Source organism: Gigantopelta aegis, chromosome 13 (genome assembly GCF_016097555.1).
Source record: "Gigantopelta aegis isolate Gae_Host chromosome 13, Gae_host_genome, whole genome shotgun sequence".
Taxonomy (NCBI): domain Eukaryota; kingdom Metazoa; phylum Mollusca; class Gastropoda; order Neomphalida; family Peltospiridae; genus Gigantopelta; species Gigantopelta aegis.
In genome coordinates this window covers 33,892,988-33,907,510 of record NC_054711.1, presented here as the reverse complement: position 1 = coordinate 33,907,510, position 14,523 = coordinate 33,892,988, and the positions used below count along the sequence as shown (strand labels likewise).

The following is a 14,523-nucleotide window of genomic DNA, read 5'->3' as shown; positions in this document are numbered from 1 at the left end:
GGGGGGGGGGGGACCAGGGAGACGCGTCCCCCCAAAAAAATTGTTCAAGTGCCCTCAAAATGTCCAAGTGCCCTTTTTGTTTGTAGAATTTTTTTTTTTTTAAGTAAACAATAATTATATTGTAGATAAATGAAATCAAGATTTTCGTGTACATGCGCAAGCTTGCAAATATGTGTCTGTGTTATTGAGTCTCAATGGGGCCCCATTGAGGTTCTAACGCGAGTGACGCCAATTTACTTCATTATTGCTAGTATATTATGACGTAGAACTGTAGGAATTCATATTAATTGTAAATATCAAAACTTGTAGTAAGGTGCCCTTTTGACGAGTCAATGTGCCCTTCTTTTTTGGTCCCCCCTAAAAATATTTCCTGGATCCGCCCATGAACAGCACATGTAGAACATTGTACATGCTCGTACTGGATACATAAATGTATGAAATACGAATAAAAAACAGAAAGAAGCTATTATTGGGAACATACCTAAACGGACTGTCCTAGTTTGCAACCATTGTAAGATGTTTTCAATTAACAGAACGTTTTAAAATGTCAGTACGTGTATATACAGGTAGCACTAAACCAAATAACATCCTGCTGGGTCAAAGTGCGAGGTGCAGTCCTGTGATTGGTTATAAATGTGAGTGTGTTGGTTGTAAACAAAATTAGTTTCATCTGGGCTAAAAATGTATGCAGTTTTATTTCATCTAGTACCACTGTGTCAAGTAGCCTTGTGCTTGGAAATGTATGGGGTACCTGTACAAAAAAGTACTCAAATTTTGTGTGAAACTAGGGGTGTTGTAAATACATCTGGTTATACCGAAAATGAGTCTTGAAAGGTACCATTTTCTGCAGTTAATACTTTTGAGGTAGGGGTTGTAGTACTGATAGTTATGGGTCATAGATTGGTTGATATATTGCATATAGTGTTTTTAAACACAAACGTTAACATGGTCGCCTATGGATTTACCTACAATATGTTTCTTGTTATCCTAATGTTTGTCGTTGCCAAATCCTTATTTTACCTCCAAATAATTTGATACATACAAGAACAAAAAAAGATATTCGAGCTACAACAAATATTAGGGCGACTCAAGACACATTCGAAATACAGAATCTGATATTCTAAACAATACACTATTCAAGATGTACTGTAGTTGTTAATAGGATTTGGAAATATGTTACAATGGTGACAAACTCAGGATAGTCTCTGATGCTCAATTTGCACCTGCAGTTTTGGTATCCAATATAACAGGAATCGTATGCAACAATTAGATTCGACAATTATTTGAAATTGTTGAATTGTATGAATCAATATACAAATACAATACATGTAATGCTGATGCATCTTCTAGCACACTAAACCAGATTAACATGATAAAGTTGTTCATGAAATATTAAAGCAATAATACATACACAAAAATGACATTGTACATTGTCAAATTATACTGAATTTGAAAATAGTTACTAGACCTTATTTTTTAGACACTAGATATTAGTTACATAAACTTTTAACAAAATATTGTCTGCTAACATAAACTACATGTTAACATGTTAAATGACTTAATTACGTATTCAAAACAATGTACGCATGACATAAGTTTCATAATGACAGGAAATCAAGAAAGCTTCCAACATGAAAATAATATTTATATTATAGTAATTAAAGGGACATTCCTGAGTTCGCTGCATTGTAAGATGTTTCCAACTAATAAAATATTTCTACGAGTAAACTTACATATTAAATATAATTTCTTGCTAAGAATAGCAGTGGATGTATATTCAATATGTTTCTGGTCGTGTTAATATTTGTAAGTAGCCCAAACTGGATTTTGTCTTCAAATAATTTCGTACGTACGAAAAAAACAATATTTTAGGAAATAAGATGAAATTTAACCTAGTACAAATATTTGAACGATCAGAAACGCATTTCATATACAGCCACTAATATTTTATGCAGGAAAATATATTTGATATGTAATTTTTATCGTTAGAAAGTCTATGTTAGTCGATAACATCTTTAAAATTGGAAAAAACTCAGGAATGTCCAGTTAACATTTGAGTACCAGATATACAGACAAATTATAATATGGAACCAACGTTACTGTCCGTAGAAGAGATGGTAAATGCTACAAATGTCAGCCAACATGCTGTAGGTTTTTTTTTTTTCTCATAACATCAGACATTTGTGTTTACTTTTATAACAATACAAGCAATATGCATACGTTTAAAACAAATAACGGCATTTTGAAATTGCACATCACAAAACAAAACAAAAAGTAGGTATTTTGAAGAAAACATAGGAAAAATAGGATGAAGACAAAAAAGTAGGAAGAGGTGGGGTTTTTTTAACAGCCTGATTAATATATAAATGGCAATCCAGCCCACACCCTAGCTGCCTGCATCTTCCGGCGCCTATGGTACATTCATTTCGCGTATTAATCTAAGTAAAACTAAGTAAATAACAAAACCAAATATTTACTCTGATAAATTTGAAATGATGTAAGTATTGTTTTTTATTGGCAAAAGAAAAAACACACCAAAACAGAAGGTATGTATATGTAAGTAACTGCAAAACGTTAAATATAAAGAAAGTTGGTAGAACGTAAATGAGAAACTAAAATAGTAAATGCAGAATAGCACTAAGTATATACTATGTGTAGAAATACATCTCTGTAATACGTATAAAACGAAAGAAACGCTCAAAATAGTATGACGCGATCCAATTCGTTTCAGAGCAAAACCAAAAACCGTCAACGAATATTAGCTTTTTTATCGGAAACCAAACTGTGTCTTTAATTATGTATTACATAACGCGTCTCTCCGCCATGTACAAACACCGACAACGTGTGTTTGTGTGTGTGTGTGTGTGTGTGTGTGTGTGTGTGTATATATATATATATATATATATATATATATATATATATATATATATATATATGATTACTACGCTCGAATCGAGGACAGATTTTGTTTTATTCTATAAAGAAGGGTCACATAATACTTGAATGGAATGCTAGCCTTCTCTCACACATTTATATTAGTCTCGTCAATGTTACTAACAACATTTTGCTTGAACCGATAATCTATTGAATTTGAATGCACACACAATATTCCCTTCATACACAAACGCACACACTTATGTAAGACTGTCACTACATATATTGTACAGGAGAGGGCCTCATATGTAAGTATACTTTTATATGTTTATATATGTGTCCAATCAATCAATGAGAGGGCACCGCCTTGATGTTTTCGTACTTCCCCGACACTTTACCTGCCTCTAGTCGATGTCTGCGAATTCGTCGCTGTGCAGGTCCAGGCGGTGGACCAGAATCAGAAGAGGCAGAGTCAGTCTTCATCCTTGTCGTCTGTTGTCGATTCTGCATGATGGTTGCCTTCCGAGCCAGCGACCGCTTCACCTTGTCTGTAGATGACGCCATTTTGCTTAAGGCCTCGACAGAGACTTTGTTAAAATGTTTCACCGACTTCTGTGTCTTTCTGAACGGCCCCTGGCGAGGTGAAGCGCCGTCGCGCCCTACTCCCGTTACGTCAGAGAAGTTCTCTATAAACACGTCGTCGTAGTTCGTAACAGGTGCACGGGCCATTTTGTTTCCTATGATTTTGCGGCTAACTAGTCTCCTCCATTTGTTGTTTTCGCGATCAGCGATGATGTTATCGGTCTCTGTGGAGTCCAGTACTGTGTAAACCTCTTCTGGTTCTTCTTCTTTTGGTCGCTGTAAGTCCTTGACAAGCTGCACGGCTTCTTCTCCTGTCATGTTCTTCAACATTTTCTCAGATTTCTTTCCTTTCATAGTTCGTCTTATATCGCTAATCTTCGTGAGTGAAGCAATGTGCAGAAATGTAGACAGCCGGTGGAAGAACATCCCAAAAAACTGAATGACCAGCAACACGCCAAAGACTAACATGAAAGCAAAGGAGATTGGTTCAAAATTTTGTCCATTTGAGTCTCCAGTGGCACAGGGAAGGTTGATGGACAGATTTGGGGTAGACTCTGACACTAGTTGAAGAGTGGAGATGAGGATGATGAAGAGGCCATTGATAAGGAAGAAGAACAAGCAGGTTCTGTTTCTGAGTTCGAGTAACTCAGTCTGCATAGCTTTCTTGTGCTCGACATTTTCCTCTATTGGGTACAGATACTCTTCGATGAGTTCATCCCAGAACGTCTTCTCCTCGGTGTTCAGTGTATCCAGCTGTCCATTGCCAAGGGTAGAATCATCAATCCACATGGGTTCCGCTGACGTCAGCTGGAACACTTCTGGTTGCTGTGTTTTCGTGCTCTCTAAAATGATATAGAAAAGGGCTTGTTTAAGGACACTCGAGACTTAAATTACTAATTGATTAGTAGCTATTTGACGTTGGACAATTAAAGGGACATTCCTGAGTTTGCTGGAATTTTTAAGACGTTATCGACTACCTGAGGCTTTTTAACGATTGTAATTACATATTAAATATATTTGTCTGCATAAAATATTAGTGGCTGTATATTAAACGTGGTTCTGATCGTTCTAATATTTGCACTAGGTTAAATTTCATTTTATTTGCTTAAATATATTTTTTCGTACGTACGAAATTATTTGAAGAAAAAAATCCACTTTGGGCTTCTTACAAATATTAAGACGACCAGAAATACATTGAATATACAGACACTGATATTCTTAACAAGAAAATATATTTAATATGTACGTTTAATCGTAGAAATATTTTATTTTTCGGAAACATTTTACAATGCAGCAAACTCAGGAATGTCCCTTTAAGTGGAGCCTATAGAATATTTGTGATATTTGTTTTAATTAAAAGTAATGATGAAGGCCCAGAAATTATCTCCCCCTTAGAGGTCGCGTCGTCACTATACACCCTAGAGTCTCGCTTTAAACAGCTGTTCGGTAGTGTGCTTTGAAGCCACTGGTCGTATAAAATTACTTTGTCCACCACTATACCAACAGAAAAAGTGGTCATATTTTGTTTAGACGATGAGGCACTGCAAAACGAATGTCTGGACTGCATAACGGATCTAGTATATGACAAAATACAATAAAAACCAAACAGTGAATCGCTGGAAAATGAGACGTTTGTGTGTCATTGCCAAAAACATATCCATTCTCGGTGTGTGGATTTTAAAAAGATTTATTATTTATATATTATTTGAATAAAATCTAGTGGAAATATTATATTTTCTTCCTCTTATATATGCTACATGTATGTGGACATTTGTTTATTTGTGTGTTTTGTTCACTGCTTTTTGGTGAAGGGGGAGAGTTTTGGTGGGTTCATCCTACCCCCTCCCCCCCCCCCCCCCATGGCATTGATCATGTTTGTTGTCGATTATTAATCAATTAATTTATTTATTTTGAATCAATAATTTCACAAAACTAAAAGATAAAGTGTTGTAGAAACAACACACTTTTAACTTTCTGTACAGGGCCAGCGGAGTGTATTTGAAAGTGGGGATGGGGTTGGGGTTATACTGTCAGTTAAAAGGTTGTGGTGTGTGTGTGTGTGTGTGTGTGTGTGTGTGTGTGTGTGTGTGTGTGTGTGTGTGTGTGAAAGAGAGAGAGAGAGACACACACACACAGAGATAGAGAGAGAGAGAGAGAGAGAGAGAGAGAGAGAGAGAGAGAGAGAGAGACGTATTTGAGGGCCCAAACCTGTTGGTTGGGGTTCGAAGGCATACTTATCCGGAATAAACTTAAATATCAGATGTTAACATAGGGCCTATGACATCTCCAGACGTTTGAGCACAGTAACAGGAAAAAAGAGGAGACCATGGCCCTATCGGCCCTCACCTCTTCCGCAGGCCCTAATACACAATTTGAAGAACAAGACAAGTTTTTCGAGACATGCAAATACAATATAGACACAGAATAGTGAAGATGTTTCTTGAAACCGACCCCCATTTTTTTTTAAGTTAAAAAGAGTACAAGTGTAGTTTTTTTTAATAAGTTTAGACCAATCTAATTAAAATTAGCTCCACTGTTACATGTGGATCTAACACCAGCCAGTTGGGAGTTCATGTCCACTAATCAAAACCTTACTTGCAGAATCCTGCCAGTGATTTAAAACTAATTTGAAAACATTCCGAATTATCCTGAGGGTATACGACATGTTTCGTGTGAATTACGAATGCCTTAAAACATGTTTTATTTGATAAAATAAATAATTTGTAATGTAAAACTGAAGACTGATTTAGTTAGTTTTTGTTTAATAAATAAATAAATTATTTTTAATGTAAAGTTGAAGACTGATAACCCACCCCGTACGTATTGGTATCGTTCGCTGTATTGCGGCCACTAAAATAGACTCGCCCGATATTTTTAGAATTTGTATGCTCCCAAATAACGTTATAAAAGGCGAAGTGTGATTGGTCAATATTTAAATTATTATTTACAGACGAAATGTTACCTGGACATTGGGGACTACGCAGTGTTGTTAGCAATCCGATTAAAATTAGTTCTACTGGTCTAAATAAGGCATTCGTAATTCACATGAAACATATCGTATACCCTCAGGATAATTCGGAATGTTTTCACATTATTTTTAAATCACTGGCAGGATTCTGCAAGTAAGGTTTTGATTGGTGGACATGAGCTCCAACTGGCTGGTGTTAGATCCACATGTAATAGTGGAGCTAATTTTAATTAGATTGAAGTTTAGACTGACCTAACCTAATTTCTTAACTAGGAACAACTTTAATATGTACCTCATATACAGTAACAAAGCATTGATTCATATTGGAATTGACATATGTCTGTACGGAACTGACATATGTTGGTCATGGATTGGATGCGTGCCATCTTGCCCATTTGTCAACCATATAGCAAACGTATAGCAGTGAACTATAGTCCGTCCCATCCTTCTACAAATGTGTTTGTGTAAATAATTTGGTTTGCTTTAAGAAAAAAAAGTCAAAGTATTTTGTGTGAAAAAAGCGTTCCCCGTGTGGCGGATTATAGACATTTAGACTTAGACGCGTTTAATTGCGTACATTTACTATGCCTAAACACCTGCGTCTACGAAAAATAGGCTTCGTAAATTCGGCCCTTAGAATATTGCTTTCATATAGGGTGTATACTACCAAATCAAATCCCATAGACGACAATAGTAACATATGAGGCTAAAACTCCTACCTGCAGCGTATCAATCAACATAAACGCCACGGATATAAATACTACAACTCCTCGCCCTTAAAGTGAATCAGAAAATTGGGGGTCAAGCTGCTCGTTTCTGAGATAACGGGTAGCGTCTATGACTACCCTAGTTCCGCACAAAATTCGAGTACTTTTTTTTACAGGCACCCCATACATGTTTCAAGCACAAGGCTACTTGACACATTGGTACTAGATGAAATAAAATTGCATACTTTTTTTACCCAGATGAAACTATTATTTTTTATAACCAACACACTCACATTTATAACCAATCACAGGACTTGTGGTGCTCACTTCTCTATCAAAAGTTGGGTGCACCTCGAACTTTGACCCAGCCGGACGTTATTTGGTTTAGTACTACCTCTAGTAACTAAGAACGTATGATGTTGTTTTGTTAATGAATTTGGGCCCTGGTTTTCTACATGTTATTATAATGATAACTGGACGTTAATTAAGCACCACCTAATGGCTTATGCATCGTATAAACACTGACATTAATGTTCTCTGTATACAGACTTTCATGACATCAGTATTTAATATGTTTTAGGGGAAAAGACAGAAACCGTAAATATGCTTGAAAATGTATGGCAATTAATTATGGAACTGGAATCACACTGATGTGTTTCTCATAAGTAATTTATTCATGCTATCTTAGTAAACTGCCAGTAGTTATAGAAACCTCATCGGCATTGACAACTACTTCTGGGCCTCCTTTTGGCTGCAGTACAATTCAGGTGGTGCTTAGTTAATTTCCAGGTGTATACAACAAAGAAATACCAACCTTCTTGAATGTCATCGAAGTGTACAGACACGGGACGTGACCTTCTTCTGCTAGTGACACCTGGTGACCGTCTGTCGGACTCGGACCTCGAAACACTCCCGCCTGTTAGCGCCTGCTCGATACCGTCCAGTCTTGACATGATGACCTTCAACTTACTGTCGTCGTCCTTGACAACGGTCTCTGAGAAACACGTGCACTTAAAGAGGGAATCCAGCCACAGCGAACGGCCCCCTGAGCGCGAGTCTGGACTTCCGATGAACTTTCCCCACCAACCTTCAACTCTGCTTCCAGTTGGTTTGTTGTCTTCCGGTTTGGCAGGTGGCGCTGCTTGCTTGTTTTCGCGCGTGCCCCACGAGACGACGTGCAGGTTTCCGAGGGAGTAGATCATGAGAAGCATGGACATTGACGGGATGGAGAGGAAGTAGAGGAAGCCGTGCAGGATGCACGTGAACTCCTGTGGGTGGAGGACGGCCGCCATTAGGAAGATGGCGATCACAGCGGTCAGGAAGATGGTTGTCACGGAGCAGTAGCCGAACTCGGCCGCCTGGCTGATCAGTCCCACCAGAATCAGCATCATCAGCAGACTGTATATAGCCGAGAGGACACCCGCATACGCCAACTGAATCAAACAAACAGAATTAAAATTTAAACAGAATAGAAAAGAATTTGTTTTTTAAAGTAGAAGTGATTAAAATAAATGAAAGTTAATAAATAAAACATTAGTCTGTTTACGGCTATAACCCCCAGATCTATTAGCATATACTAAGTCAAATTAAAAACTTCACAATATAAAATTTGAAGAAAGTCAACGAGTGTTGAAAGCAGACATTTTTCAGGAATAAACGTTGTAATGGCAATGTCGACACTCCATCACAACCCACGTGACCCGATCCATAGCAAGAGCACATCACCATTGAGGCAAACGTGATTTTGCACGTGCCACTGGTCACGTGACTACAATAGCACACGTGTTTTCATCGTTACTTGTTCACAGTAATCCGATACAAAGAAAAAAAACATTAAAACAATATTTGTTACGACCTGTTTCGATGCCACGCCTCACAGATGTGCAGCGTGAACATGCCGTCGGCACGCGGGAATGTCAGTAGCTGACGTTGCAAGGACGCTGGGTTGCAGTCCATGGGTAATTTGTGATCTGCGGACACGAACATAACAAACGGGCACCACAGCTGATCGCCCCCGACCGGGCAGACCACGTGTGACATCACAGGCAGATGACCGTCATATTGTGTTACGTCACCCTCGCAACCGTTTCAGACATCGGGTCTCCGCGCAAACGATCCGAAATCGGCTGTGAACCGTCACCTCCACGCACGGCGCCCATTTGTTGAAACCATTTTGACATCAACGTCAACTGTGGGTACAACACTATGGAATAGAGTCGTGTTTAGCGATGGATCAAGATTCACACTGCTATTTATCGATGGCAGGCAGAGGGTTTGGAGACGACGTGGTGAACGTCATACTCAGTGTTGTGTCAGTGAAGTTGACAGATACGGAGGCGAAAGTGTAATGGTTTGAGGTGCTTTCTGTGGAAATGGACGTTCTCGAAGTCTTGTCATCCATGGCAACCTCAACGCTGCTGCATGCCGCGACCAGATGCTGGCCCAGAAATTTGTGCCCTTCATGGCAGCTCATGATCCAGGCCGGATCTTTCAGCATGACAACGCCAGACTCCACACGGCCATCTTGACAAGGGAATACCCGAGGAACGCGGGCATCAATGTCATGGATTGGCCTTCAAGGTCGCCCGACTTGAATCCCATCGAACACTCCTCGGATGTGCTGGGAAGACGTCTGTGCACTCTTAGGAACCCTCCATAGACTTTGCAGGAACTTGATACCTCATTAGTGGAACAATGGCGCCGTATCCCTAATGCAGTCTTTACACTCATCAGGCAGTCAGTGAGAAGATGTTGCCTTGCAGTTGTGGGTACACATGGAGCGTATACGCATTACTGAACCTGTGATTTCATCAGACGACCCTGCTTGTGAATTACCATTTTTACTGTTTGTAGTTTTGACGAATGATGTGGGCGCATCGAACTGATTTGTGACTCAACATTTATTCCTATTCTTTTTTTGGACGTCATACAATAATAAAAAAAAAACTTATTTAACACGTTCGTCTGTCATATTTGCTAATTAGTCAAGATGAAACGGTTGTGAAGTTTTGAATTCGATTCAGTATATATTAAACCATATACTGTATAATGCTAAAACTCATATGAAACATTTCTTTTGTGCAAACTAAATGAAAATGCTGAAATCTGAACATTTATTCATATTAGCATTACTGTCAAACAGCTATATGTGGCTGAAAACGAATCAGTGTGCATTTTAACATGGATTACAACTAATAGTGTGGGTAAAATGATGGAAATACTTGGTTAAATGGTCTAAAATGGTTAAATGGTTAAAATATCTAGAAAATTCATTCCTGGATCACATAACAAAACAAATTACCTGGGTATCGCTTTTGGCGAACAACACAAGCAGAACAAAGATGGCGATGGGGATAACGTTCAGTATAAATGCGCCATACAATGGGATCGACGGTAAAGCGACATTGATGGCGCCAGTGACGAGGAGAAAAATAGTTCCAGGTGTGATGATAGAAGACGCCATCATGATCATCTGGTAGATGATGTATAGACACGAGATGTCCTGGTTCTTCCGTGTTACATTCTTCCAGTCCTGATTAAATAAAGTAAATAATAATAATAATAATAATAATAATAATAATAATAATAATTCATAATCATAATCATAATCATAATCAAAGAAAAGTTTAGACGGGGAGTGGTTGTCTTACACTGGGGTTTCTCCCAAAATACCACTAATGTATACTGACACACAATGAAAACGCAAAAACAACTTTTCATTGCAAATAACGACAAACTATTGATGAATTGATGGATAATGTAATATGACATTAATGACTGGTATTCATGAGATACATTCACATGGAAACATGGCCAGTTATCATCAGTAATCGAGTTGCATTCACCCCCACCCACCCACCCCCCATATCAAGGTCAGTATCTGGTGTGTCCACCATTGGCTCGTGAGCATGCGTGAAGACGGCGGGGAAAGGATTGGCACAAACATCTCAAATAAGCCGCAGGAATTTCCTCCACTCCTCCTGCAACGCCTGTGCAAGCTTAGCGACGTTACGCGGTGGTGGCTGGCGGTGACGTACACGACGTCCTAACTCATCCCACATGTGTTCAATTGGGTTCAAATCCGGTGAAACGGCGGGCAAGTTCATAACTGTGATACCGGCTTGTTGCAGGACTGCCTGGGTAAGTCTTGCAGTATGTGGACGGGCATTATCTTGTTGAAACAGAAGGGGACCTCCTGGTTTTCGGTGACGGCGCAAAAGTGGCTAGAGAACGGGTCTTAGAATAACGTCAACATAACGCTGGGCTGTAAGGACATCGTGGACAATGCTGAGATCACTCCTGAAATCATAGTTGATTGCCCCCCCCCCATACCATCAGACAACCGCCGCCAAACCGATCACGTTCCCTCACACATCCGTCAGCGTACCGTTCATGGAGTCTCCTGTACACACGTGCTCTTCCATCGGCAAAGGAGAAAGAGAAACGGGACTCATCTGAGAAAACAATGCTCCGGTAAAAGGCTGGTGGATGATTACCATTCTGGAGAGCAAACTGTAGTCTCGCAGCACGATGTCGTGGTGTCATGATGTTACCGTTGTACGGGCGTCTGCATCCGAGTCCAGCCGTTCTGAGTCTACGGATGACCGTCATCGGATAGATATGCCTTCCATGACGTCATATCGTGTTGCTTGCTGTCATCGTCGCAGTTCTGAACCGGTCACGAAGGTGGTGTCGTCGAATCTGCCGATCTTGGCGTGGGGTCGTAACGGGACGTTGACCAGGTCGAGGTTGATCACGGACACTCCCGGTCTGTTGATGACGTTCAACAAGTCGTCCAATAGTTGATGGATGTACTTTGAAGGTCCTAGCAACTTGCCTTTACGAAGTCCACCCTTGAACCATGCCCAACGCTCGTTCCCTTTGTTCTTCTCGGGAGTCGTGGGATTCTTAATGTGACGAGGAATATGACACCGTTACGTGACTTTTATGTGTCCACATACTGGCATTTCGTATGCATTGCATGCAGCATGATTGAGCATGTAGTGAACGCATTTCACAACATGTTCTGCTATTGTATGTGTAACGAGAACAAACCCAGGATTAAAACCCAGACAAATGTACCAATCAGTGGCTTCCTCTCATAAATTGTTATTTTAAGTCCAATAAAAAAAAAAATTCATTAATCACAACAAAATATTGAAAAATATCTGTTTTGCGTTTTCATTGTGTGTCAGTATAGATAACTGAGGCTAAATATACGGCTGCCATGTATAAAGTCACTTCTATGTTTAGTGGCAAAGATGGCGGCGTCCACGGAGGTTGTATTTATGGAATTCATCTCTAATAAGCAATATTTAGTAAGATGTGATCCTGGCGAAGTTTGGCATCGGTAAAGTAAATATAAGGGCGTCGGTAGTGCAAATCAAAACATGATAACTGATCAGAACAATTGGAACCTGGTAAAACGATCTTGTATATTATTATAGTACTAGATATACAACCCATTTGGTGTGGTGTGGTCTAGTGATAGATAGGAAGGAAGGAATATTTTATTTACGGTTATATGGCGTCGGACATATGGTTAAGGACCACACAGATACTGAGAGAGGAAACCCACTGTCGCCACTTCATGGGCTACTCTTTTCGATAAGCAGCAAGGGATCTTTTATATGCACCATCCCACACACAGGGTAGCACATACCACGGCCTTTGATATACCAGTCGTGGCGCACTGGCCGAAACGAGAAATAGCCCAATGGGCCCACCGACGGGGATCGATCCCACACCGACCGCGCATCGAGCGAGCATTGTACCACTGAGCTACGTCCCGCCCCCTAATTGACAGAGTCGGTCCGGGTAATATCGTACGGTAAGGTAACTCCATACACACGAAATAAACATATCTATTTAATGTTGTTGTGTTTTCATTACCCAACATTCAATTTTATGGTCCCAAACTTAGTTACTGTGAAATTCCAGCTATTTATGTCTATATTTAGTACTAGCTATCGCGTGGTGAGCTGATTGGCTGAGAGTTCTTTCCGCGGCAAGCCTGAACATCACATCCTTGACAAGAAAGCATCAGCAAAAAATCTTAGCGTATATATATAATAGATTTCATAATGTAAATTAATTATCATTTAAATTAAATAAAGTATATGCATGCTTGATTGTTTTTAATAAAACAATTAAATTTAATAATGAAATTAGCCTCACTCAATGAGTGCGTTATTACATAACAGAAGCAAATTCCGTACATACTGATTGATTGTTTGGATAAAAATATTCTAAAACAAAGTAATTTTATGTTGTGTTTTGTACATACAGATATGGAAAATATTGTGATGAAATTAAGAAAACGAGAATTGGGATGTAACACGGATCTGGAAAAAGTCATCCTTTAACAAGAACTTAACGAAGCTATTTATTGAGAGCCACGTTTCGATAATGAACAATTTATTATCCAAAATCTGCTCTCCGATCTACTTGCAGACCCAGTAATTGGAAAAGATGCAACATATGCAATGTGTGCATTCAGCAAAGTGAATTATGCTGAATACGAACTTGTATTAATTTGAATAAGATGGTTTGGCCAATTAGGCAGAAAACCATGTTATCTGCACCACTATAATTAACCTAATAACCTACATAAAATCGATGTAAATAAAATATGTCTGTTTGATTTTCGACATTGTCAGTGTTTCTTTTCTTTTTTTCACAGACATTTAACACTTTTGTTTTCAGCACAATGCCGCAAAAGAAAAGTAAAGAAAATGTTAAAAGTAAATACGCCCCAAACAATCTTCTTGATGCCGTGAATACAGTTCGAAACAAGGCATTATCACTGAGAAAAGTGGTATCTCATTTCGGGGTACCAATGTTGACGATACAAAATAGAGTGAGCGGCTAAATAGATGACACAGCCAGCCCCGGAAGACCGACCGTCAAACCAGCTGAAGTAGAAGACCTGCTTGTCAGCAAAGTGAAAACAGCCGCTTTGCAGGGATTTGGTTTGACGAGGAGAATGTCGGCTATTCGTGTGGCTAGGCCCGTCAAACGTTTTCAATTAAAAACGCCATTTAGAAATGGTATTCCTGGTAAAGATTGGATTTCGAGGTTCTTAAAAAAACACCCGGATCTAAGTATAAGGTCCCCCACAGCGCTGTCAACTGTCCGCGCTAGGATACTTAATCATACAGTTACCGAAAAGTACTTTCTGGAAATATTAGTTTCGCTCAGGATTAAGGATATCCCCGTGCGCACTAACTAACGACCGCCGGTAGTAGGGATGCATAGTAGGTGGTTACAAGTGCCTCTTAACAATGCCAGAAGTAACTACTGAACACACCCCGAAGTGGTCAGACTAAGCCCACAGCTAAAAGCTCATGTGGAACAGGCGTGTGGCACAGATAGCCACAAGAGACAAGCACC

General features: G+C 39.4%; 1 protein-coding gene across 1 annotated transcript in view; it reads right to left on the bottom strand.

Moving 5' to 3' along the window:
- Positions 1-3,004: 3,004 nt before the first annotated feature.
- LOC121387878 (chitin synthase chs-2-like) overlaps positions 3,005-14,523 on the bottom strand; it is a 73,222-nt gene continuing 61,703 nt past the window's right edge. Inside the window, exons 14-16 of the mRNA XM_041519112.1 lie at positions 10,433-10,663; positions 7,946-8,564; positions 3,005-4,298 (exon numbers count right to left, since the gene is read on the bottom strand). Coding sequence (XP_041375046.1) covers positions 3,223-4,298; positions 7,946-8,564; positions 10,433-10,663 — 1,926 coding nt within the window. The 3' untranslated portion in view covers positions 3,005-3,222. The remainder of the gene's footprint in view (positions 4,299-7,945; positions 8,565-10,432; positions 10,664-14,523) is intronic.